At 39.3% G+C, this 23,192-nt stretch overlaps 1 protein-coding gene and 1 long non-coding RNA gene across 4 annotated transcripts; one reads left to right on the top strand and one right to left on the bottom strand.

Moving 5' to 3' along the window:
• Positions 1-1,967: 1,967 nt before the first annotated feature.
• On the bottom strand, positions 1,968-12,099 carry LOC144994314 (uncharacterized). Its single transcript, XR_013657803.1, has 2 exons — positions 11,991-12,099; positions 1,968-3,207 (listed from the first exon to the last, which is right to left on the bottom strand). It is a non-coding gene; the product is annotated as an uncharacterized LOC144994314 (long non-coding RNA).
• Positions 11,108-21,637, top strand: LOC101156468 (POU domain, class 4, transcription factor 2). 3 transcript variants are annotated; one of them, XR_013657802.1, is made up of 3 exons: positions 11,108-12,088; positions 12,418-13,582; positions 21,206-21,637. XR_013657802.1 is itself a non-coding variant. In XM_004065932.5 (2 exons), the coding sequence occupies exons 1-2, from the start codon at positions 11,876-11,878 to the stop codon at positions 13,348-13,350; spliced, it is 1,146 nt and encodes a 381-aa protein (XP_004065980.2). In that variant the 5' UTR covers positions 11,108-11,875; the 3' UTR covers positions 13,351-14,811. The 3 variants fall into 3 exon arrangements, 1 of the variants encoding a protein (XP_004065980.2); XR_013657801.1 differs by lacking the exon at positions 21,206-21,637 and adding an exon at positions 16,537-16,784; XM_004065932.5 differs by lacking the exon at positions 21,206-21,637 and having other exon boundaries at positions 12,418-14,811.
• Positions 21,638-23,192: the final 1,555 nt, after the last annotated feature.

Below are 23,192 nucleotides of genomic sequence, written 5' to 3'. Positions count from 1 at the left end.
AAAAGGGCAGCCAGTATGTGGCCGGATGTGCTCTTAGATCTCTCCCAGGACAGGCAAGGAAATGCTCCAATTACTGCCAATTGCGCTTGGGATATGGACAGTTGTCCTTATGGAACAAGAAGCAAAGCTCTACAAACCCTGGGGTTGATGTTAATATGAATCACAGACACATAACAATGTAAGGGCTTTGGTAAAACAAGCCGATGTCATTTTTCGGTGAGCATTACGCACCAGTTATCCAAATCCAAACTACACCCATTTTTAAAAGGCCGAGAGGAATTTTGAGGTTTTCTTGACAGAAGTAAAAAACTTTGAGTATTTATTATCCATCAGCCACCATTGGTGGTGTCTATACGGCCAGAGCTGGTACACAACCCTCCCTAAGAATCAGAGGCAGAGAGAGTGGGGTCTTTAAAACTTGGCCCATCGACAGTTCATGACAAGGAAACCAGAAAAAGCGCAGCAGAGAGGAGGGAAAACAGTCATAATTCTTGTTCAACTAAAAATCACTATAATGCACTTTAATTGTGTAGGCAAAAATCTTTTCAAGAGAGCATGGTAATTTTACCCTGTTAAATAATTCAGTGGACATTAATAACGGCCGTTGGAGGGAGCGGCTGCTTTAGGAGTGATGAGATACTGGAGCTGCTGGAGCTGCTGGAGCTGGGAGACAAGATTTCACTGAGGCACTTTTACGTTTTGCTTTAAAGTTACATTTTCAAGTCAACACTGGAAAAGTGACCCAAAGTAACCTGATGTTTTGTTTGGGGATTAGAACTGATTTTTAGCATTGCCAATTAAATATTTATGGTAATGAAATTAATATTTATTATTTGTAACTCATTAACTGATTGTGCAGGAACTGACAAACTGATTGGGAGATAAACTCGTTTATCAAAAGTTGGTCATCGTCAGGTGCTTAAAACTACAAACTGTGCTCATCTTTGGCTCTAAACATAAGAGATTTACACATTTCCATACACAGCAGATGAAAATAGAATCACCTGAAAATGTTATGGTCCCACTCAGATTATAATTTGATCTATTTTAGAAGCATTCCCAGTTGTCTTTTAATTATAATTATTTCTTGCCAAAATAAAAATAAAAACATGTAGTTTTCGAGGACATAGTTTCTGCAGATCAGCAGGAGTTCATCAGAAATTCCCCTCTGAGTTGTGGGCAGGACTGGACGAGGAAAATCAAGACGTACATGGATCACACATTTTCCTCAGAGGGATCCTCCACATCAGGGACTGACCCTTCTCAGTGAACGGGGTCACTGCAGTGGGATCTCTTGTGAAATAATATTCTGATTTTTTTCTTTGAAATTTTTTAGACAGTAAGCACTTGCCAATTGTATGGGAAAAAAACTTTAAAAGTGGATGTCACTTGCCTTTTCTGTAGTTTTTAACAGGAAAACATTTTTAATCCGATCAAATCCACGGATTTCACTGAAGGGGTGAAAGAATTTGGAATCATTATTGAGCTTTCGAGAAAAGTGGTGAGAGTGACGGATATAGTTTTTACACACCTATTTTGCATGATTCAATGTTTTAATTCATTAAATAACATGCAGTAAAATATAACAGTATATACTCACATTTTGCTGAAACTAAAATGAATCATTTTGTTTTTTAATTGGGTAATTTCTCTCTTTTTGCTTTTATGATTTTTTTTCTATTTGTATATCCATCTGTGAATATCTATAGAACACAAAGCAGCAAAATAATTGGCACAACAGTTATTTAGAAACAAAAGCAAAGCTGTATAAGCCTAACAGATGGAAAGGGGAAGAGCTGGTAAGCGAGATCTAACAAAGGGCAGAGGTAACCGTGTTGCATTATGAGGGATCCCATCCAGCAAGTCGCAGGTTCAAAAGACCAACGCAATCGAGAATTTGCATGAACTGGCAACAGTGATAGAAATAATAAGGGGAAAGGGTTAAAGGAGGGTTTTTTTACAAAAAATGTGGACATGCTTTTTTTTTTATTTGTATGCAAAGTAGACAATATTTTACTGTGAATACACCTTGCATCAATATTGTTTTACTTACTCTTTTAACAATTCTCTTAAAAAATGTTGTATGATGTGTCTCTGGAACAACACAAAAAGGACAAACACAATTGCTAAAGGGTGTTCCTTAGCCTTTTCCCAGTTCAAAATTAAAGGTCCATTCTAAATTCTCTATTAAACACATGCCAAATGTACAAGACCAGCTGAAGAAACAGTAGAAGTGTAATGCTAACTAATATGACTCTGAAAAACCCAAATTGTGGGGGGAAAAAAATTGCAGCTAGATTTCATATCTAATAAAAACAGAACAGTCAGCACTTCTTAAGAGCAAAGTAAATGTAGTATATAAATGCAAATGCAGGAAACGGGTCAAATGAACCATTTACCACTCTGAGTTAGGGTGAAAAAACACCTATCTGCAGCAGTCATGCTGTTTATGATGTCTCCCTCACATCTCTCCGGGGTACATTTAATGTAATGCTTTCGAGTTATGCATCAAGGACTAGTCTAAGCAGGCAGTGTGAACCATGATTAAATCTAAAGAAGCTGACTTTTAGCTGGTTTGTTTGTTTATTAGGGAAAGTCAAGGGATGTTCTGAGCTTCAGAAGTGCATTTAAAGCTGATCTGGCTGCTTTAGACAGAGCTGCATCCGACTTCCTGTTGTTGACTTGCGTTTGCTACAGAAAAAAATTGCTGCTGCAGCGTCAGACTACCTACAGCACTTTATATGCCGAAAGAAAAGAGTTAATTAGAAATACAAATTCTCCCAGATTGTTATTAATGGGAACTGTAGAGTAAGCAACACATATTTTGTGCCCATAAGTAATTCTCAGGTATCTTTGATCTGTGGCCCACAGCGGATGCTGCTGCGTGCCGCTGTCTGGCTTCTGGGATTCTGCCAGCACCAGACATCTGGCTACTTTGTTATCATTGGCTGATCCGCTCCCGAGAGACCACTCTTGTGACACCAGGCAGAGAGTGTCCTGGCAAAGAAAATTATCAGCACATTTTGAGTGGATTAGAGTTCCAAAGTGGTCTTCAAATCTCTGCAGGGGTCTGGTGAGCCACGTTCTTTTGAGGGTTCCTCAGGGCTCTGTTTTGACACCACTGTTGATTTGAAAAGCGGCAAGGCTAAGTCTCCCACTGTTGCAGCGCAGGTCTCAGATCACAGAAGAAGAGGTCCCAATTGCGATCTGTCAGATGTAGAAAAGAGAAAAATAGAAAATTTTCCTTGATTAGAGTGGAGATTGTGCATTACTGCAAATGTTTGTAGTCTGGCTGTGTGTCGTTTATACCACAGTGTCATGTCTGACAAATATTCGTCAAGCCTGTTTTCTTTTGTTTTTTTTACAGTATAATGCACTTTTTCTTTAAATTTGCAGCTATAAAGGTTCATAGACACTTTTGCCCTGAGCTTTTTTGACTGAAGGAGTTCAATTTGACTCCATGTGAGAGCTTGTGTCTGACAATCCGTCACACCAAACACTTGGAGGTCAAAGAAAAGAATGCTGCCTAAGCGCTTGCACAGTGGAGGGGGAAAAAGCCATGATGTGACAATCTGAACCTTATTCACCGAATTGATTGAGGTATCGTGTCTTATCCTTTTTCCCTTTTGGAGTTTCCATTTGTGAATACAAAGCTGCGGTGACCCATAAATATTACATGGTTTGGAGATGCAAAGCAGGAATTAATGACTGGGGTGTGTGTGTGAGTGGGTGTGTGTGTGTGTTGGAGACAGAGAGAGCCTGTGTAAAGCAGGTCCCTATGGGATTCTGCTTAGACAGGCGGGCATGTTGAGGGTGTGGTCTTTCTATCTGTGTTTCTGCTGCACACAATGTAGACTGATCTTTTCCTCCTTGTATCCACTTGGATGCAGGTTTTTGCCCTGTGTCTGACCTGTTTGTCAGCTGATCCGGATTGGCCTTGCATCTTTGACACTTTTTGGGATTTTTCAAAGAAATTCTGACATCCAAAATCATAGTCGCACAATTAGTCAAATTTCCTTGTATTTAATTAGCCAATTATCAAATTAAACTAACAATGATTGACACAAATTGCTACAATGCAGTGTTTTTAGTTGTTTTGAATTCTTTTTTTGTTGTTTTTCTTATTCATTGTGGATAAAAGAAGCAAAGCGAAGAAATCACCTTGATCTTTTAGAAGAGTTCGATGTCTTTTTTTTTCCTTAAAAACTTAACTGTCAGTGGATCAGACTGAAAATAATAAGTCATCAGCTTTGGTTATGCAACAAACACCATACTTACATTTTTCTTTTAAAATGAACCAAAATATGTATGTTGCAACCTTTGAAATAATATATTAAAACAAAGCTAAAAAGTGATCCGGGTATTTTAAAATCATGACGAAATATTTATAGGTGGAAATTATGTAAAGACAGGGAAGAAAGAGAGATTAGCTTCTCCCTTTCTGCTTTGTATGATGAATCGGTAAAGGAGGGGCCACTTGACACCTGTCACCTAACCAGCCAGGCACAATTACCCCTAGGGGTAGGACAGAGGACTTACTAGGGAGTTGCACATAGCTCCCAGTGAAATAGATGAGCGTTTGAAGATCATTAGTGTTACAGGCCCTGTCTTCGTGGCCCTGTCCAACCTCCTGAATGGCTCACTTTGATCACGCCGCTCTGTTTTTGTCAATAGTAGAGGTACACCGCATAAATTATAAAGTTATACACACAAAGTCAGCAGGTAAAATGCCACACTCAATTGCTGTATCTTCCACAGATGGGACAGATGATTGCAGGTAATGAGCTTCATCACGGGTCTGCAGTCTGTTCTGTGCAGTGGCTAGGCTCTCATGCGGCTGTGGGCCAACAGCTTCTTTTTTTAAATGGCACTCATGTTTCAGAAATACATCAATGAAAATTTATTTTAAGGGAAAAAAATTCGGTGCTTGAAAATGCATTTTTTTCATCAATATGTTATTCTCAGTGAAATGTGCAATCTTAGACAGACAGACAGACAGATAGACAGACAGACAGACAGACTGACTCACTGACTGACTGATAGATAATTTGAAAAGTCTAAATAAAAGCATAATTTAAAACATCATTATTGATTAAAAATCAATTACCAAAGAATCCTTAGTTTGCACTAAAAGCTGGAGTGCAGATTAAATTTGATTGAACAGTGCAGGCGATTCTGAGGATAAGTGTCTTCTGCGTGCTGGACTGCCTCTGCAGCATGTTCCACAAGCATTGTACTTTGCAGTGCACTGCAGCAGTTGAGGTGTTGAAAAGTGATCATTACAACTGATGAGGCGAGGGCTCGGAACGATGACAGCATGACAGCAGAGAGCTTTTTAATTTGTCGGATCAGATTGTGACACGCTCCATCACAGGACGCAGGGAATCTTTTCATTTGTGCAGAAGAAGGGGGGAAAGGAGGTCAATTAGCATCAAGCGTTAGACAACCCGGTGACAAGCAATATATTACTTTGTAGGACAGTCAGACTAATGAGAGAGGCAGAAGAAATATTCAACCAGGTTGGACAGAATTCTGCAGTCGTTCAGCCACATTAATCACTCATGTCGCACCTGGCATCTGCATTCCTTATAGTCACAAGCCTATCATATAATATCACTTCTACACTGTCTTTAGCTGTCCCAGTTAAGATTCTTGTTGCGTAAGGGCAGTTTTTATCAGTAAAACATCTGTAATTTTAAGTATCATCTCAGAAATAAGATACATTGAGTTATTCTTGTAATTATTTTAGTTGTTTAGTCAAATTTTGTCCAAACAAGTGGATGTGATGTCAGATGACTGTATTGTTTTAAAATCCAGACTTCTTCTGAACGATCTTTGCCCAAAGCACCAAGAAAAAAAAGGATCTCATTTTATCAAGAAACAATCTCAAAGTGAGTTTCTTTCCTCTTTTTGCTAGAAAGGCTTTATTTGACTGGCTGTCAGGTTTAAGGCATCTGTCCTGATATTGATCTGGAGTACCTAAAGGTATGTGACATCATTATGAGGCTTGACCTTATCATCTGCTGCCCTGCAGCCTAAAAGCTGGGTTGGGCCAGACACTGATGTGCCTCCCTAAAAGGTTGGCACCTGGTGCGCAACAGTAAAATTGGTGGTGGTGTTATTTGTTTTTCTTTTAGCCTGGGGGTTGACTTCTCAGCTACACCAATTTTGCTGCTGACTGCTTATAAAAATTAACACTGGGCATAATTGATTAAATGTGGCGATGGGTTCTCTTTAGAAGGCTAAGATTATGATGTAAAGAGGAAAGCAAAGCTTCTGCCTAAACCTGCTCTGCTCTCAGACTCCACCTGCAGGACCTTTTTCTTAGTGGTTTGCCCCCTGGCCTACCTGTAAGGAGAGGACATAGTAAATGCTTTTTTTTAAGATGTGGTTTTACAAGATTTATTTTTTATTTTTTGGTTGTGGCTTAATTTACCAATGCTGTTAATGTTATTTTGCTTTTTGTTTGTTTAATTATCATTTTCACTCTTGTGTAAACTATGCAACAGCTTTTAATGCTCATTAAGAAATTCTGTGGTAATTAAGTTTATTCTATGGTGATGTTGGTAACCATATTTAATCATTTAAACGCAAGCTGGACTGCAAGGAGGATACATGAAAAAACTTCATGAAAACTTGCACAAACACAACACGCAAAACCTTCACATTGTTGGTTTTGCATATTTGTTTGCATGAACAACATATTCATGTTAACAGCAGTAGAAAGTAGGAGGAGGTGAGGAAGGCTCACAAAATTACACATAAGATAAAACAAGTTAAAAAAAAAGGCTTTTTTTTCCTGCGTTGTTTAAAACCTTTTGTTGGAGCACATTGGCTGCACTTGGATGATCGGTTTGACACAGGAAGTCTTTTATTTTGAAAGGAAGTCATTTGAGCTTGTAGTAAATATAAAAAAACTATTTTATTTTTCGAGAAGATCAAAAAGTAACAATGTAGCAATGAGTTTGATAAAACTGTGTGAATTTTTCACTGTCTTGACTGCAATTAATGCTTGAAAAAAATAAATCAAATCAAATCAGTATTGAATTAAAAGCAGTGCCAGAGCTTCCTTAGTGGCAAAATAGGAGTTTTGATCCCCCACTAGGTTTTGATCTGTAAAAAAAAAACATGTCAAAAATGCTCTTTCACTTTTAAAGCTTGCAGACTCCTGGTGTACTTTAGGTTCTCCTAAAAAATCTGACATCAGAGACTTCCTTTAAATGCAACGCGTGTACTACCATAATAAAGAGTCAAACCACACCTTATCCAAACCCACTATAAAAGGTTTGTGCAGATGTGACGAGAATGGATGGAAAGAGTGTGAAGTTGTTAAAACAGGTAATAGTGAATTTTCAGAGCTGAGTACGGCCTGATAACTTTGAGCAGGGCCAATATCTGTGCCAGGATTGCATCACTTAAACTGAATGGTAAATAACCAGACCGACATTCTTAGACAGAGCTTCCCTTTGCAAAATCCCAAGACCAGCTAACACCAATAACTTTTAATCATCTCAAAGAGAAGCCCTTCTACCAAACCAAGCTTTTTTTTATCTTTTGTTGTCTTTTACATCTTATATTCATAAGATGATCTCCACTGAGCAAAAAGATGGGTTGTCGCAACAAGAAGAGAAAATAATTCTGTAGATGCTCACAAAAAAACAGGTCTTTGTCAACATGGGTGTCATCCAACTAGAGTGCTCAACTATCGTTGTGTTTTGATTGTGCCACTAACCCACAGTTAGCTGACTGATAATCGACTGTCGTTTCAAACGGATAGAAAAAGCAGAATTATGATCAAAAAGAGCAAATGCAGCAGTCCGTGATTTCCAGTCAGAAATCAAAGCAGCTCTGCAAAACTCAATTTATTCATTTGCATCCAAGAAAGGGAAAATAATGGTTGTTTAAGTAACTTTATTTACCATAAAATGTTTGTCTGTTATACAAGGGCAGAGCTATGGGGGAGAAAGTGGGGGACATCTGCCCCATTACAAGCTATCTTAATGCATGCTTCTTTGAGCATTGCAAAAGCTTGAAGAACCATTAAATATTTGAAATACGCATTTTTTGATCCTCTCATTTGTAACAGTCTTCACCCTGCTGTTCTCATTTGCCACCCGTCCAAAGTCCTCTGCCCCCTCCCACCCCCCACATGATATATTCCAGCTCCGCCACTGCTGTTATACATATGTGAATACTGGATTTTTTTATGCTGCATAGCCAATTTCTGTTTCCTTTCAATGAATACAATTTTAAATCGTATTCAGACCCCAGAATTTGATTTTTGTGAATGCTTTTCTGATATGAAATAGAGTGCAATTTATTTGTGCAAATTATTTTTCATAATTTTGTTCTGAAGTAAGACAAGCGCTGTTGCCCATGATTGTGAATGCACCTCAAGAACAGCTTTTGAAATCTCCTCAGTCTTCTTAAGAGCTGACCCTCTTGTTCAGTCTGAGACCTACTCTGCGTTGTGTGACACTGAGTAAATCCTGAAAGCTTCCAGTTCTGTTGTGGGGATTTACACAACATTAGAGTCACAGCCGTCCTTATGGAGCCAGTCACATTTCCCAGGTAAAGCAGATGAATAAATAAAGCTGGGCTTCTACTGACCCCCCCCTCCCCTTACACACTCTTTTGTGTGATTTGCTGAGTTAGGTCCTCATCTCTTTATAGACCTTCTCCCAACAAGCAATGACCTTCTGCTCCTGCATGTAAAGAGCTGCGAGAGACAAGAAAAAGAGGAGGGGGAAGCTGCAAATATAGGCCTCGCCACTGCAAGCAACCAGGAGACTTCATCTGCTTCTCTGCACACTTATCTCCTTCTCACTCTGGCTTTGGCTGTGTTCTCCGAGTGTGTCTGGAAGGTAGATACCTAGTTGGCGCCACAAAGGAGCAGTTCTGTAATAAAAACAGCTGTCTCCCGTGGTCTCTGTGTAATTGGGATTGTTAACGTGGAAGGCTCCTTTGGGATGCAGGGAGGAGTATGTCTTTGTGTAAAGCACACAACTCTGCAGCACCTCGATTTCAGGTGAGAGAAGAAGAAAAAAAAGTCTTATGAAGTGTGTTAAGCTTTGCTGCAGTTTTGTTTTAGCTTTACCTTTAAAGCATTTGTTTTCACATTTATCCTTAACGTCCACTAGTCTCTTCTGCCCAAGTTCAGGTGGTGGACTTAAGGGATATGAGATCATCCAATTGCATCACTTCCACATAAATGAAATAAAAATAAAAGTTTTTTAGCCAATAATTGATTTAGAAATATTGCACCATAAGCCGAAATGTCCATGGAGTTTTCTTTCTGAAAAAAATCTGTTTTGGTCTGTTTCCCTCCCACATGTTTTAACATATTTTAATAGATAAATTATCTAAATTGAAAAACAGAAGATAAAATAAAGGGAATTCATAGACCAAGCATTGTGTGGAGGTCTGTTTCTGAATCATGCCAAATAAAATGCTCTGATGCCAGCTCCCTGAGTCTTGATTTTCTTCTTCTGCCTCATTGCTATTTTGCCAGCTAACCTTTAAAATGTATTTTTTTCCTAACCATTCCGACAACGTGTCCACCTTTAAACGCGGGGGGAAAAAGAAGAAGAAGAAAAAAATCTGCTGGCCAAGGGAGGGAGAGCCTTCGGGTCATAAACGCATCACGAAAAGAGTTGGAAAGTGTACTTCAAAGTCAATTGCTCCGGAGAAGCTGAGGCTGATTTATTTGACTTAAGATATACTTTTTTGTGTGTTTCATTGTGGATAAAAATTTCATACACCGATTTAGAGGTGGTGAAATATAAATGATTTCTTTAAAGTTTCATCATAAATCAGTCTGTGGGTATATGTGAGCAGACACGGATCGCTCCTTGATGTCTCCTGGGCCTGATCTCTTGTCTCTGGATATCTGGAGGTGGCTCCAGCAGCGCCTGTTCGTCCCGCTGGGGAATCACACTTCTGGCGCTCTGGTAATGTAAAAATAAATAAATAAATAAATAATATTGCTGAGCAGCAACACCGGGTGGCTTGTCATCGCATCCGCGGAGTCTAAATATGCAGATTAAACACAGAAAGAAGCAGGATTTAATATTTTTAAGCGCACAAAAACCCCGACATACCGAGATGGAGAGCTTTGCAGCATTTCCAGACAGAAAACATTCAGTGGTGGAAGTTGTGGTTTTGATTATAGCAATGATTTATAGTCCAAAAGTAGCATAAGGCAATGCTGCATCCTAAACTTTTTGATTTTTTCAACTCAGAAACTGGGGATTCATTCGTGCATAAAGCGCTCCAACCAGGTTTTGACGCACATCTCTGCCGCATGATGTCTTATCGCCGTGCGCGTAAGGGAAGACTAAGGTGCGCCTCATCTGACTCAGTCGCGCAAAAAGACAAGGAGAATCAGAGAAGCCTTCTTTTTCCTTCTCTAAATCCCTCGGCGCACTTAAGTGTCATGAAGAGCCCGCCCTACAGATCATATTAAACAATTTAGACCCCCTCTTGTTAATTAAGAGGTGGTTAAATGTTATAATAACGTTATCGATAATTTGCCTTAATTAGCAGAGAGATAAGATAATAGCCTGCTACGACATGGATATGACAAGGACATAGATTCGCAATTAACCACATCTCTTTATTGTAAAACGGAGTTACACAAAATCTAGTTTTATGTTTTACGTTTTTGCATGCAAACACACAGATTCTGGAAAAAAAAAATCATCAAACAAGAATTAAAATTTAATTTTTTGTATGCAAAATTGTTATTATATTTGTTTTGAATTCTGCGTTTTTAACGCTTTAAAAATTTAAATGGGTTTTATTTTATAAAATTACGTTTTAATTTGAAGTCGTAATTGGCGTAAATTGAATTCCCTCTTTCTCTAAAACTATTTGCCACGTAGACTTGAGTTTGTATGGACAATATCTAAGTAGAAAAAACATAACTTAGAGAGTAGGAAATGTATATAGATTTTTTTAAAAAAAAAAAAACATCCAAGCCTCATTAGTTGGTAACGAGGTGCTGGTGATGAAGTAGAGTCATTTTAAATAAATGTCTTGTTGCGGACTGCCCATGCGCAGAGTCCCCAGCGGCGGCGGTGTGGCTAATGAAGAATAATAAATCATGAAAAAGGGTTTTCAGGTGCAGCTGAGGGGAGAGAGGGAGCGAGAGACGTTGAGGGAGAGCGGGGAAGAGAGAAAGAGGGAGGGAGGAAGAGAAGGAGGGAGGAGGAGAGAGACTCAGTCAGCCCTTCGCCTCAGAGCAGAGGTAGTCCGGGTCCCCGCAGCATTCAACGACGTCGAGGAGGTACACTGTTCAAACTGTCACCGCCTTGACTTCTCACTTATACGGTCAATTCAGGACGGAAACTTGCGATAAAAGCAACGAGCGCGGCAAGTCACGTGACGCTTTTTTGGGGGAAATCCAAAGAGACGGAGAGGTTTTTTGTTTTTGTTTTTTTCCAGAATGAAAATCATGTTTTTGCCTTCGTTTTCCAAGAAGATTTTTACGAGATTGTTTGCATATGTCCAAGGCTAAAAAAAAGGAAAAAGAAAAATATATAAATGATAAAAGGAAGCGTCAGCTGAAGGTGGGAAACGGCTCTTTTTTTTTTGAACAATCGCGCCACACGCCCACAAAGGAGGAAGGCCTATCTGCTGCGCTCCAGCTCGTGGCTCGTTGGTGAGTCTATCGCACTCGCCAAGAAAAGAACAAGCCTCCATACCTAATAATAAATAGATGTGACTCGGAGTTGGACCACCGTCTTCAAGCCCAAACTTTACTCGAGCGCGACGTGATATTCCTGCGAATCAATTTGGGCTTTAACTCCCGACCCGAGGAGGCGGAGTCTTAACTTATTAAAAGGAACTTGCTGAGGTCTGGACGCCAGCAAATATGATGATGATGTCTCTGAACAGCAAGCAGCCTTTCGCCATGGCGCACACCAGCTTGCCCGAGCCCAAGTACTCCTTGCATTCTTCCTCCTCGTCCACCCTGACTTCCAACGCACCTTCGTCCTCCTGCTCTTCCTCCCGACACAGCAGCAGCATCATCAGCAGCAGCAGCAGCTCGGAGGCGATGCGCAGAGCCTGTCTCCCAACCCCACCGGTACGTATTCTGCATAATCACTGCTTAAAGGCACATTTTGACAGCCCACTTTTTTTTTCTTTTTTTGCTTGATGTTTTTTTCATGTCTGCACAGCAAATCACCCAACACCTCCATATTTTTTTTCCTCCTCTGCTCAACTTATGTATTCAGTCGGCTTTGCCTCGCGTATTAATTTTTATGACCTGGGATGTTGCATGTGTCTTGTTTTGTGTGCTCCTTTTTCAGGATTTCTTTTTTTTCTTCTCACATTCTGGAAATGTTTTAAACCGAGGAGTGGTGGGAGAATTCCCTGCTGACAGTTATGTGTGCATTCTATTTGCAATTGCAGAGCAATATATTCGGAGGCTTGGATGAGAGTTTGTTGGCCCGGGCTGAAGCTCTAGCGGCGGTGGATATAGTCTCACAGACCAAGAGCCACCACCACCCTCCACACCACAGCCCCTTCAAGCCGGACGCAACCTACCACACCATGAACACTCTTCCTTGCACGTCGTCTTCCTCCTCTTCCTCCTCGGTGCCTATTTCTCATCCGTCCGCCTTGGCTGGCCACCACCATCATCACCACCACCACCACCATCACCAGCCCCACCAGGCGCTGGAGGGGGACCTGCTGGACCACATCACCCCGGGACTGGCACTGGGAGCCATGGCAGGGCCGGACGGCTCGGTGGTTTCCACGCCTGCGCACCCTGCCCACATGGCGGGCATGAACCACATGCACCAGGCGGCCATCAACATGGCCCATGCCCACGGGCTACCGCCACACATGGGCATGAACGACGTGGACGCCGATCCCAGAGACTTGGAAGCCTTCGCGGAGAGGTTTAAGCAGAGACGGATCAAACTCGGGGTTACCCAGGCGGACGTGGGGTCAGCTTTAGCCAGTCTGAAGATTCCAGGAGTGGGCTCTCTGAGCCAAAGCACCATCTGCAGGTTCGAGTCCCTCACCCTCTCACACAACAACATGATTGCTTTGAAGCCCATCCTGCAAGCGTGGCTAGAAGAAGCCGAGAAATCACACAGGGAGAAACTTAATAAACCCGAGTTGTTCAACGGCGCGGAGAAGAAGCGGAAGCGCACGTCGATCGCCGCGCCGGAGAAGAGATCACTGGAGGCCTATTTTGCCATTCAGCCACGTCCTTCCTCGGAGAAAATCGCAGCAATCGCAGAAAAGCTGGACCTGAAAAAGAACGTGGTGCGGGTCTGGTTTTGCAACCAGCGGCAGAAACAGAAACGAATGAAATACTCTGCATGCGTCTAAACATCGCTCTTCATATTTAAAAGAAGAAAAAAAAAACTTTAAAAAAAGACTTGGAACTGTTTAGAGAAGATTTGTAACATATTTCCTATTTCACATCATTTTTCCAATCATCAGTGACTCTGTGCTTTGAACTTCGACAAAATTCCTGAACAGTGACTGAAAAACTCCAGAAAAAAGAAAAAAAAAGAACTGCGCGTCTCTGGAAAATGTGGGGACAAGTTTGACGGATCAAGTAAGACCACTGTTACTATGTCTCACCTTTTAAACGCAACAGGACTCTTTAAATTCTAATTTTTATGTATTATTCATTTTAAAGTGTGACTTTAGTTTACAAAGGCTTTTTTTTTGGGGGGGGGGGGAGGTCTTCTTTTTGCACAAAAAACGGGGATATTTCATTCCAAGCACTTATAGTTGTTGACTAATGTCGTTTCTGTTCTTGGCTTATAGGATAAGCTATTTTCCCCTCCGAGTTCATGACAATGCAGTCTGACATTTATTCAGGGTCCATGGGGGGATTAAGAGGATAACAAACAACTTGGTCGGGAGAGCTAATATTAGATTACTGCCAGACTATGTAGCTCCTCTGTAAATTAAGAGTTTCACACACTTCATTTTGTGTCTACATGTGTAATTGATTTGGTGTGTTTTTCGTTTTGTCAACACCTCTGATAAATCAGGGATTTATTTTGGAAGAACTCACAGGGATTACGGCTGCTCATAAAGGCCTCCGTGTTTGGATTTAAAAAATAAAAGCCTCACTTTTAAAATTTTTTTTTGCAGTTTATTGGGGGGCAATTCAAGAAAAACATAAATCCTACCGGTCACAGCAACAGCGTGGGCCGGTTTCTTATGAGCTATTTATTGAGTGAGGTCATGTTTACTTCATTATATATTTATTGGGATTCCCCCCACACCCCACCTCATCCCACCCTCCTCGTTTTGCTTGAGAAAATCAGCGAGTTTAAAGCGTGTTGTTCTGGTTTAAAGGGAAACGACTGCAAAACAGGCAGTCTAAAAATGTGTTTTTTTTAAATGGTACAATCGAGATATATATAAGAGACTACTCTCTCTTGAAATAATTTAATGTATAATTTCTGCTGTTTATTTGTATAAATATACTCGCATCATTATGGAGTCCTTGCTCGTTGAATCACCTTGTTTGAATAATGTTTTTTTTCTTGAAGAGAAAAGAAACGGCTTCATTGGATGTGTATGTGTAAAATGTAAATATTTCATCTGAATCAGTCGATGCACATAAATATATCCGTACAGTTTGGTTTGTTTTTATTTTTTATTTTACTGTATTGCTGTTTTTTAGATGAGGTTTATCATTTCTGTAATGTATATTTTGGTTGTCTGGTTGGAGACTTCCATTAATTTATTACATCCATTGTAAATTTAATTTATTTAATTATTGAATTGCAATATGTGTTTCATTAAAGAACAATCTTTAACATTTCATCGGAGGCTCATCTAGATTATGTTTGCTATTATTTTATTTATTCATCTGTTTATTTATTGATGAAGAAGAGGAGGGAAAGGGATTAGCTGTTAGCTGCGTGGCTATTAAAAAACGGTTTTGGATTTTTTTTTCAAGGGGTGGCCCTAAATATAAACTGATGATGACAAAAATTTATATATATATATATATATATATATATATATATATATATATATATATATATATATATATATATATATATATATATATATATATATATATATATATATATATATATATAAGTTACTATATTAGGGCACTTTTTGGTCTCACAGCTAAAAGTGTGAATGCTGACTGAAGACCAAATTCAAAATAAGCCCCCCCTCCCCCGGGCCTATAGGAAGTACACCATCTCCCCTCTATCAGCGTTATAGACACATGTGGCTTCTCCAGTGACTTGCTGCTGTAGTTCACTGTTGCCTTACCTGAGAGCAAATGCTAATATTCTATTAGAGTCTAATCAGGGTGTCTGTGGAGAGCTAGATGGGTCCCTGGAGCGCAGACTTGCCAGATGTCAGGCCGCCACAAAAACAGCCCGCCTGCCAACGTGCCCGTCTCTATTTAAATACACAGTGAAACATGCCTCGTTGCTGCATGCGGGCACACAAGCTTTGAAGCCTTTGGTTCGGAGTAATAGTTAGATGTGAGGAGGAGGTGAGGAGGGGAAAAAAGCGCGGGGGGATGGGGGTGTTTTGAATGTCATGTCCACAGCAGAGCTTCTGTTGTGGAGCTTCAGGGCTGACTGACTGACTGACTGGGTGGTTTGTTGATCGCTTGCGTTTCAGCACCACGGACAGCTACCTGAGAGGCCGGGAGAGCTTCTGAACCCGTCTGTCTGACAACTTCTGATTCTATTTCAGCACATCGAAAAAAATCTGTTATCTAAAATAATAACAGTGCTTGAAAAAATATAAAATTAAAAGCTAAATGCTATTTTATATAAATTATAAGCAAAATCAATAACATGTTATTTCATTTTAGTGAAAAACAGAAAAAAATAGTGCATGTATTACATCCTCATCCGCCATCCTCATGACAAATTAAGTGTATCAAAACGAGCCTTATTAATGAGACAGTGTTGATGGTTAATCAATTAAAAGATGCTCCTGGTGAGTGCCTGTAATTTCCCTCTGAACGGCCCATTCGCTTAATGCGTTAATACGAGCGAATTATTAAATTACACATCGAATTATGAAAACTAGATAATTATGAAGATCGAATAAAGGAGTCATTAGCCATCCCTGTTAATTACCGCTGGTCAGGGGAGGGTTGTGGAGTGAGTGTCTCATCGGGAATTGAAATTAACTTTTTTTTATTCAGCGAGCCTCGCTATTGGTTGTCATCCCGGAGCTGTGTGGAGGCAGACAGATGAGGGTCCTCAGACTCCAGAGTGTGTCACATGTGGGAAAATGTTGATTTTAATTGATTAATTTATCAAATTTCAATAAAATGATTATTTAAAAATATAGATTTTTTTTTCTAGATTTAGATTGTTTTATATATAAATTTAAATTTTAGCCCCACACATATGTGCGCACATCCCATAGGGGTTCTATCCACTGTGGGAGCTTTCTATAAAAAGAAAAAAGGGGCAACGCTGTTTCCTTTTGTTATAATTACGCCCTCTGTTTTATTTTTCTCTTTCCCCTGAACATCTATCCCACCCCCCACCCCCCATTTCACAGGGATGCTGATGAAAATTTAATGAAGCCAGGGACTGTCGGAGCTCCGCCCGGGGACCTGAGAGTGGAATATTTTAACTGTACATTTACGCCAAGCGTCTGCCTTCAAAGACGCCGCTGCTCTCGAATTAGACGAACTGTAAGCCATAAAATTGACCGCGCTGCTCACTGCAGCCTCACATCCCATTTCGTCCTCTGCTGTCTCCCTTTCCCCGCGCCAAAATGCCATGGAAATAAAGAAAAAGGAAAAAAAAGCTGTCAAGCGGCTGGTTAAACGTCGACGTGGCAATCCCCTCTTGATTTTGTCGCCAATCAGTTGTTGTTGATGCAATATTAATCAGCCATCAATAGTCATTAGTTTGTTAAGTGTTTTCCAGATTCTAATCGATGGCGCAGCGTTTGGATGGTTAGGAGGTGGTTTGTGGGATACTTTCTGATCCAGAATGGCATGCAAAGGGAGGGAAACTCGCACGTGTGTCTGCCAATGAGACAACTCTATCTCCCACTGTGTCTCTTCTTCTATTTAACGTGATCACGCGCGTGCACGCTGATGAAACGATGCCAGAGGAGACATGCGCGCACGTGGAGGCCCGCTGTACATTTTTTTTACGTTTTAAATCTTTGAATCAGCTTTATTTATCGCCAAACTAATCAGAAAACATAAGGAAAATACAAAATCAAATAAGATGAACAAGTAAATGAAAGGTAATTAAATATAAACCTTTTTTTATTATTTCAAGTCATCAAAAATTGAAGGTTTTTTGGATTAGCTATTGGTTTAAGTTGAGGAGTTGCAGTGCGAAGTTAAAAAGTCAAACACATAAACTGACAATCACAGACGCCCCCAGAGGCTATTTATGGCTTTAACGATGAGATACTTGATCACTGTTGAAAAGGGCCCAACCTGAATGACCTTTATTTTGAAATTTAAACAGAAATGATAGCGAGCTTTCTAGACATGTGTAGAAAAGACTTCGTTCTTCATTAAAAATGAATGGCGTAGACGTCCTTTTAACCATAAACCAGTATTCTCTTTCTGTACATTCTGTGATTAAAGTAATTTATTTTATTGTTTGTACATAAAAAATTATTTTAGGTCTCTTCATCTAAAAATAGTTTTTCCAAGTAAAACACTTAATTATTATTTACTTAAAAAGACTTAACAAGAATAATTTCTAACTTAAAGTCTGAATAATTTTTTTAAATAAAAAATCAATTGCAAATTATTTCAGGGATGGATGCTGAATCGGCAGTTACTATTGACATAAACATGAAAAGCGAATCATTCAGATAAAAATAATTTATATTTAAGAGCTTGCATTGACAGAAACATTTCCCTTTTCTGAATTACTTTTGATAGAAACTCAAAGTCTAATTCACAATAAAGTACTATTGCATTGCTGGTTTAAAAGAACAACTATCGTTTGTTGAATGTGGATTTAGGGGAGACCGGGGCTGGCTGTCACATTATGCCAGAATGTCTTTAATAGTTCATTACTTCTGTTACGATGACTCCTAAAAATAAAAGAAAAGAAATACACATTTAAAGCTAAGACTTCAAGCTTTCATTTCACGTAGGAATTACTGCTGAAAGAATTTTTGAAGATGAGCAATGCATGGATAAGTAAAATTGTGACAACCCACCCCTGTCTTCGCTGTACTTTGTTTGTAGTGTTCCAATGCAGCTATCACCAGTTTTGTACTTGGCGCAGAAATCTCCATTCAGTAAATTCAGCATTGGTTGTTGGTGATCGCAATGACATAATAATTGATTTGAAACCAGGTTAGAATCTGACACATGCAAACCTTTACTGAAAACTGAGTTATGGGTCTGCATATTTTTTAATTTATTAATATATTCTGTGAAAACTAAAATATGGCCCAATCCTTCAAATTTATCTGTTTGGTAGTTGATAAATTCTAATATAAACCAGCTGTTAACACTGGCAAAATTGATCGTCTTTGCATGATCGTATTTTAGAGTTATTTTAATTTTTTTAATTTTTTTATTTTGCTTTACTTGCTTCATTATATTTTTACATGACACTACAAGCCTTTCTGAGATCCTTATGGCATTAGCATGATGAAAACTCCTTAAAAATCCATTGTATATAACTTGGTCCATGTTTTCTGCCCTGTAGTTCATTCCACTAGGGGCAGTAAAAGCGCTTTTCCTGCTCATTTCAAAAGGGCTGCTTCCATCAAATCTCAAAAACACTTTTGGCATGGAAATATTTTTGTTAATTCAAATTAAAAATGGCAAATTCAAAATTTTATGGTGAAAATAACTAATCTATTATTATTCATTTTTTCTTAATGACTACTCGCTGTTTTGAAAGGATGCAAAATTGATTGACGATTGGATATTTATTATACAGTTGGACTATGTTAAAAATGTATTGATCAAATATGGTAAATGGCGTATACTTATATAGCGCCTTTCTTCCTACAAGGACAAAGCGCTTTACAGTCACAGACCCATTCACCCAGTCACACACACATTCACACACACAGTCACACACTGGTGGTCGCTCCGCTGCCAAACACAGGCGCCCGCCTACCACCAGAGGCAAGGTGGGGTTCAGTGTCTTGCCCAAGGACACTTCGACTCATGGGCGTGCAAGGCGGGAATCGAACCTGCAACCTTACGATCATGGGACGACCGCCCTACCGCTGCACCACGGCCGCCCATATGAGACACCGGGTTAAATATGAGCTTTTTTCCAGAACTCTCGTCAACATTTTTCATCCAAAACTAAAATTTTGAGCAAAAATCATAATCATAATTAATAATATCCATATGTCATAAAAAATTAAATTGCAAATCTTTTGTGTATTTCATCAAAGGGTCTAAAAAACATCTTAAAAAAACAAATCTGTCAATCCTTTGATGTAGTGGGCTTTATATTGTTAAGTACAGTTCACCATTTGTTTGTTTGTTTGTTTTTTCCAAAATTATTTAAAAAAAATGTACATAAACTTCCAATTTATCAGTAAAGTTTTGTTTCTATAGTTCTGAAGGCCTTCAGCAGAGTTGCACCAAACACTACCTACGTGACAACACACTGCTCGACTTTTCAATGTTCCATTTGAGGTCAAAGGTCATTTGAATGTTTATTAATACATCAAACTCTATTAACAAAATGTTTATTTAATTAATCATTTAATTCATTAAGTCCCACATTATAGCTGTAAAGCTGACACCTCATCAAACACTGCACATGTATTTGTTTATGAACAGTGAGCCCGGCTCCTTTCATTCCCAACCAGCTGATCCTCCTTTTCATTCAGGCGTTTAGCATCAGACCCTCACTCCTCTCACAGCTGTTTATGGTCTTTTAAGAGACCGTTGTGGACCACATAGAGAGGGTCTTCATGTGAAGGTGGTGGAGGATGTGTGTTCGTGAGGCTTTGACAGCCCTTCGCTGTTGCAAATCTATTAATCATAGCCACAAGGAGGATTGTTCTCTCCCTCTCCCTCTCTGTTCATCTTTCTCTGTTCCTCCCTCACTCATTCACTCACTCCTCCATCTCAGTTTTCAGTTTATACAGAACAGAATCATTTACATAAAGTCCTTAAGGCAAATAACTGTTGGGGGCTCTAATTTATATCTGATCGAAAATTAGCCGTCATTATGCGCGCCATTAGCCGCGTCTTTAATGTGCTTCTAAGCACCATTTGTCAAGCAGCTTGTTAATATCCTTCAAGTCTTTAAAGTTGAGAGCTCATTAAAGACTGCTGTGCCTATTCTTGATGCTATATTATAAGATTTGGTGGGAAGGGACGGATCATATAAAACATTCTTTTTTTCGTTTGCCATTTTAAGATGACACCAAAAGCGATCATGAAATGTTACACATTCTGTGCTTACACAATGATACATGTATCGTGATTCTTTTTTGTTTTATTAAACTAGACAAAAGAAATTACTTTTAGCAAAGCATGCCTTCCTAACCAAGAAAACTCTTCACTTTTCCTTCCCACACCCTATTAAATAAGAGTCTCAAGACCTAATCTTTGCCTATGGGTAATGGAAGTTATGCTGTTTTATTATTGGTTTAAACTCTGGTGTCCTTAGTCCCTTTTTCTGCAGTATAACAGATTCCTTGAGGCTAAAGCAATAAAGAGAGTAATTAGAATGCTAAAGACAGATGTAAATAAAGAGAATGAGACAGTGGTGAGGGATGAGGCGTCTAGGTCACACACTCTCATCAAAAACCCAGTTGGTAGCAAATGACACAACGTTCAGTGCCAGAGGCCTCGGGCTACGACTGCAAACCAGAGGACATAATGGACTAAATTATGGCCTCAATGGCTATGCATCCCACAGCACCAATAAGAGCTCACACACACAAACACACGCACTGAAATCTCAATCCTCAAATACACATCCAGCATGGAGTAAGACCAAACCCACCTCATGGCATGATGCATCCAAATAGTTGTCTTTGAGCACTATGATAGTTGTCACGCTTTCTTATAAACATCAAATGAGTGATCAAAACGATTAGCAGTGTGTTTGCATTGCTTACTAGGATTTGCAGCAAAATCCATTTTTATTATTTATTTATTTTTGACAAAATACAACAACAGAATGCACCAAGATATGGTAATGAAAAGGAAACAAAGACAAAAAAGTCTTCATCTTTCACTTTTGGCTTTTCCCATCAGGCGTTGCCACAGCGAAACAACCTCTCTTTCAAGGATGAGTCGCATGGATAACTTGGCAACATTTTTACGCCGGATGCCCTTCCTACGCAACCCTCTCAATTTATCCGGGCTTGGGACCGGCACAGAAGTAGAGAAGAGAACAGGGAGCAGCCCGGATTCCAACCCTGGTTTCACAGATGGAAGGTGCCGCAGACCAGCACGAGCTAAACTGGCTCCAAACAAAGACAAAAAAGTAATTTTGAGAAAGTGAAGGTCCTTTTTTCAATGAAATAGTGTGACGATACATTTTAACAATGATTCAATTCATATCATAATGTGTGGTTGCAGATAAGATTCATAGTCAATATTGGTTCATTTTAAACTATTTGATTCACTGACCTAAAACCGATCCAGTGCATCTTTAGCCAAAACTTCAACCAGTGTGACTCATAACAAAATTGCTGGTATTTAACAGTGCAGGTGAAATTTTCCAGATTCCTTGAACACATATTCAGTGTAAACTGAATATGTGTACAAACAAGTAAACAAGAATTTATGGTAAATCTATTCACATTTTTGTTTAGTTAAGTTAAAAACAACAGTGTACTACACTGTTGTTTTTCCACACCAAAATAATCCAAGTGGAACATTATTAGAACATTCTACCACACTGTATGGTCGCATGTTTTTGCTAAATTCAAAGGTTTTCCAACATTGGACTGGAATGGTGACTTGATAAGTTTTTGCTGACATCATATGTGTGTTGTCTGCTGTGATGACACTTGGTTGTTTTTCCGTTATAGTAAAATAAACTTACTGTTCCTCAATCCAAGTGGTATTTTCCAGTATGATTATGATCGATTTATTTCATTTTGATGCGATTTTGTAAAGGTACAGGTCGATTCGATTAAGAACTTGGCACAGACAGATCAATATAGTTTGATCATAGGAATATGAATCTATACATCAATTAGGTCTATTAACCGTTAAACCCCTTCTATGAGTATTTTGGAGTGATGATCTGCTTACTTTTTGTTTTTTTTGCTGTTTCATCACATGCTGACTTCAGACATTGTCATAAATTTATAATACAAGATTTTACATTGTGCACAGAAGGTAATTTATTTAAAATGCATGCAGAAAGCATTGACAAGCGGAAAGTGGAGGGACAAATAACAGTACACAGTGGTGCTTTTAGTTTTAAATCAACCTAATATCTTGTCATGTTGGCAATGGATTTTGAAATTGCTTGCAACACAAGCCAGTGATGGACTAGCCATTTGCAGGGTCCCTTTTCTGAAAGACACATGGGATAGGCTCCAGCACCCTTGTTGTAGCCTGAACAGGCTGAAACGGGTATTGAAAATGAATTTATGAATAAACACCACCCAAAGAGGGTTTCCACATAATGATAGCTGGCACCAAAGCACACCAGTGGAAGTGTGGCTAGCTTTCTGTTGACCCTTCCTTTTCTCCTCTACAACAAAACATGCTAAACCTCCCAAAACATATTTGCACATCATTAAACCCTGCTTTCCCATCACACTGACTTGTGATACAGTATGCCAGTAACTGTAATGGAAAGAGGAGATATATAGCATTTTATTGCTGAAAGGTTACAATCTTTACATGCAAATTTTTAAAGTAATGTTTCAGCACAGTGAGTTGATGCCACCCACTATATTAGATTACACGGTGCGTTTGAAATGTGTGCTTCTGAGGTGCCTTTGCAAAAGGTTGATTACTTTGGATATATTTCACCTGCCGCTTTGGGCTATTATTGCTTGAGATACAGACTGTAGTCAGAGCCCTGATGGAATGCTCCTGAATGGGCAACGTTCCTGGTAAAACCATATAAAGTGATTCAATGCGAACATAAAGAAATGTTAATGATCATCAAAGACCTTTGTGTTGGATGGATTTCCTCCTAGTTGTTCTCCATTTCTCACCCTGTGCATCAAACGTGTGAGGATGTGCAGATTACATTTTTCTAAGGAGAGATTTGAGA

This window comes from Oryzias latipes, chromosome 1 (assembly GCF_053564925.1).
Source record: "Oryzias latipes strain Hd-rR chromosome 1, Olatipes_Hd-rR_3.1".
NCBI lineage: Eukaryota > Metazoa > Chordata > Actinopteri > Beloniformes > Adrianichthyidae > Oryzias > Oryzias latipes.
Note: the sequence above shows the minus strand (reverse complement) of the source record. Positions and strands in the feature narration are given on the sequence as shown.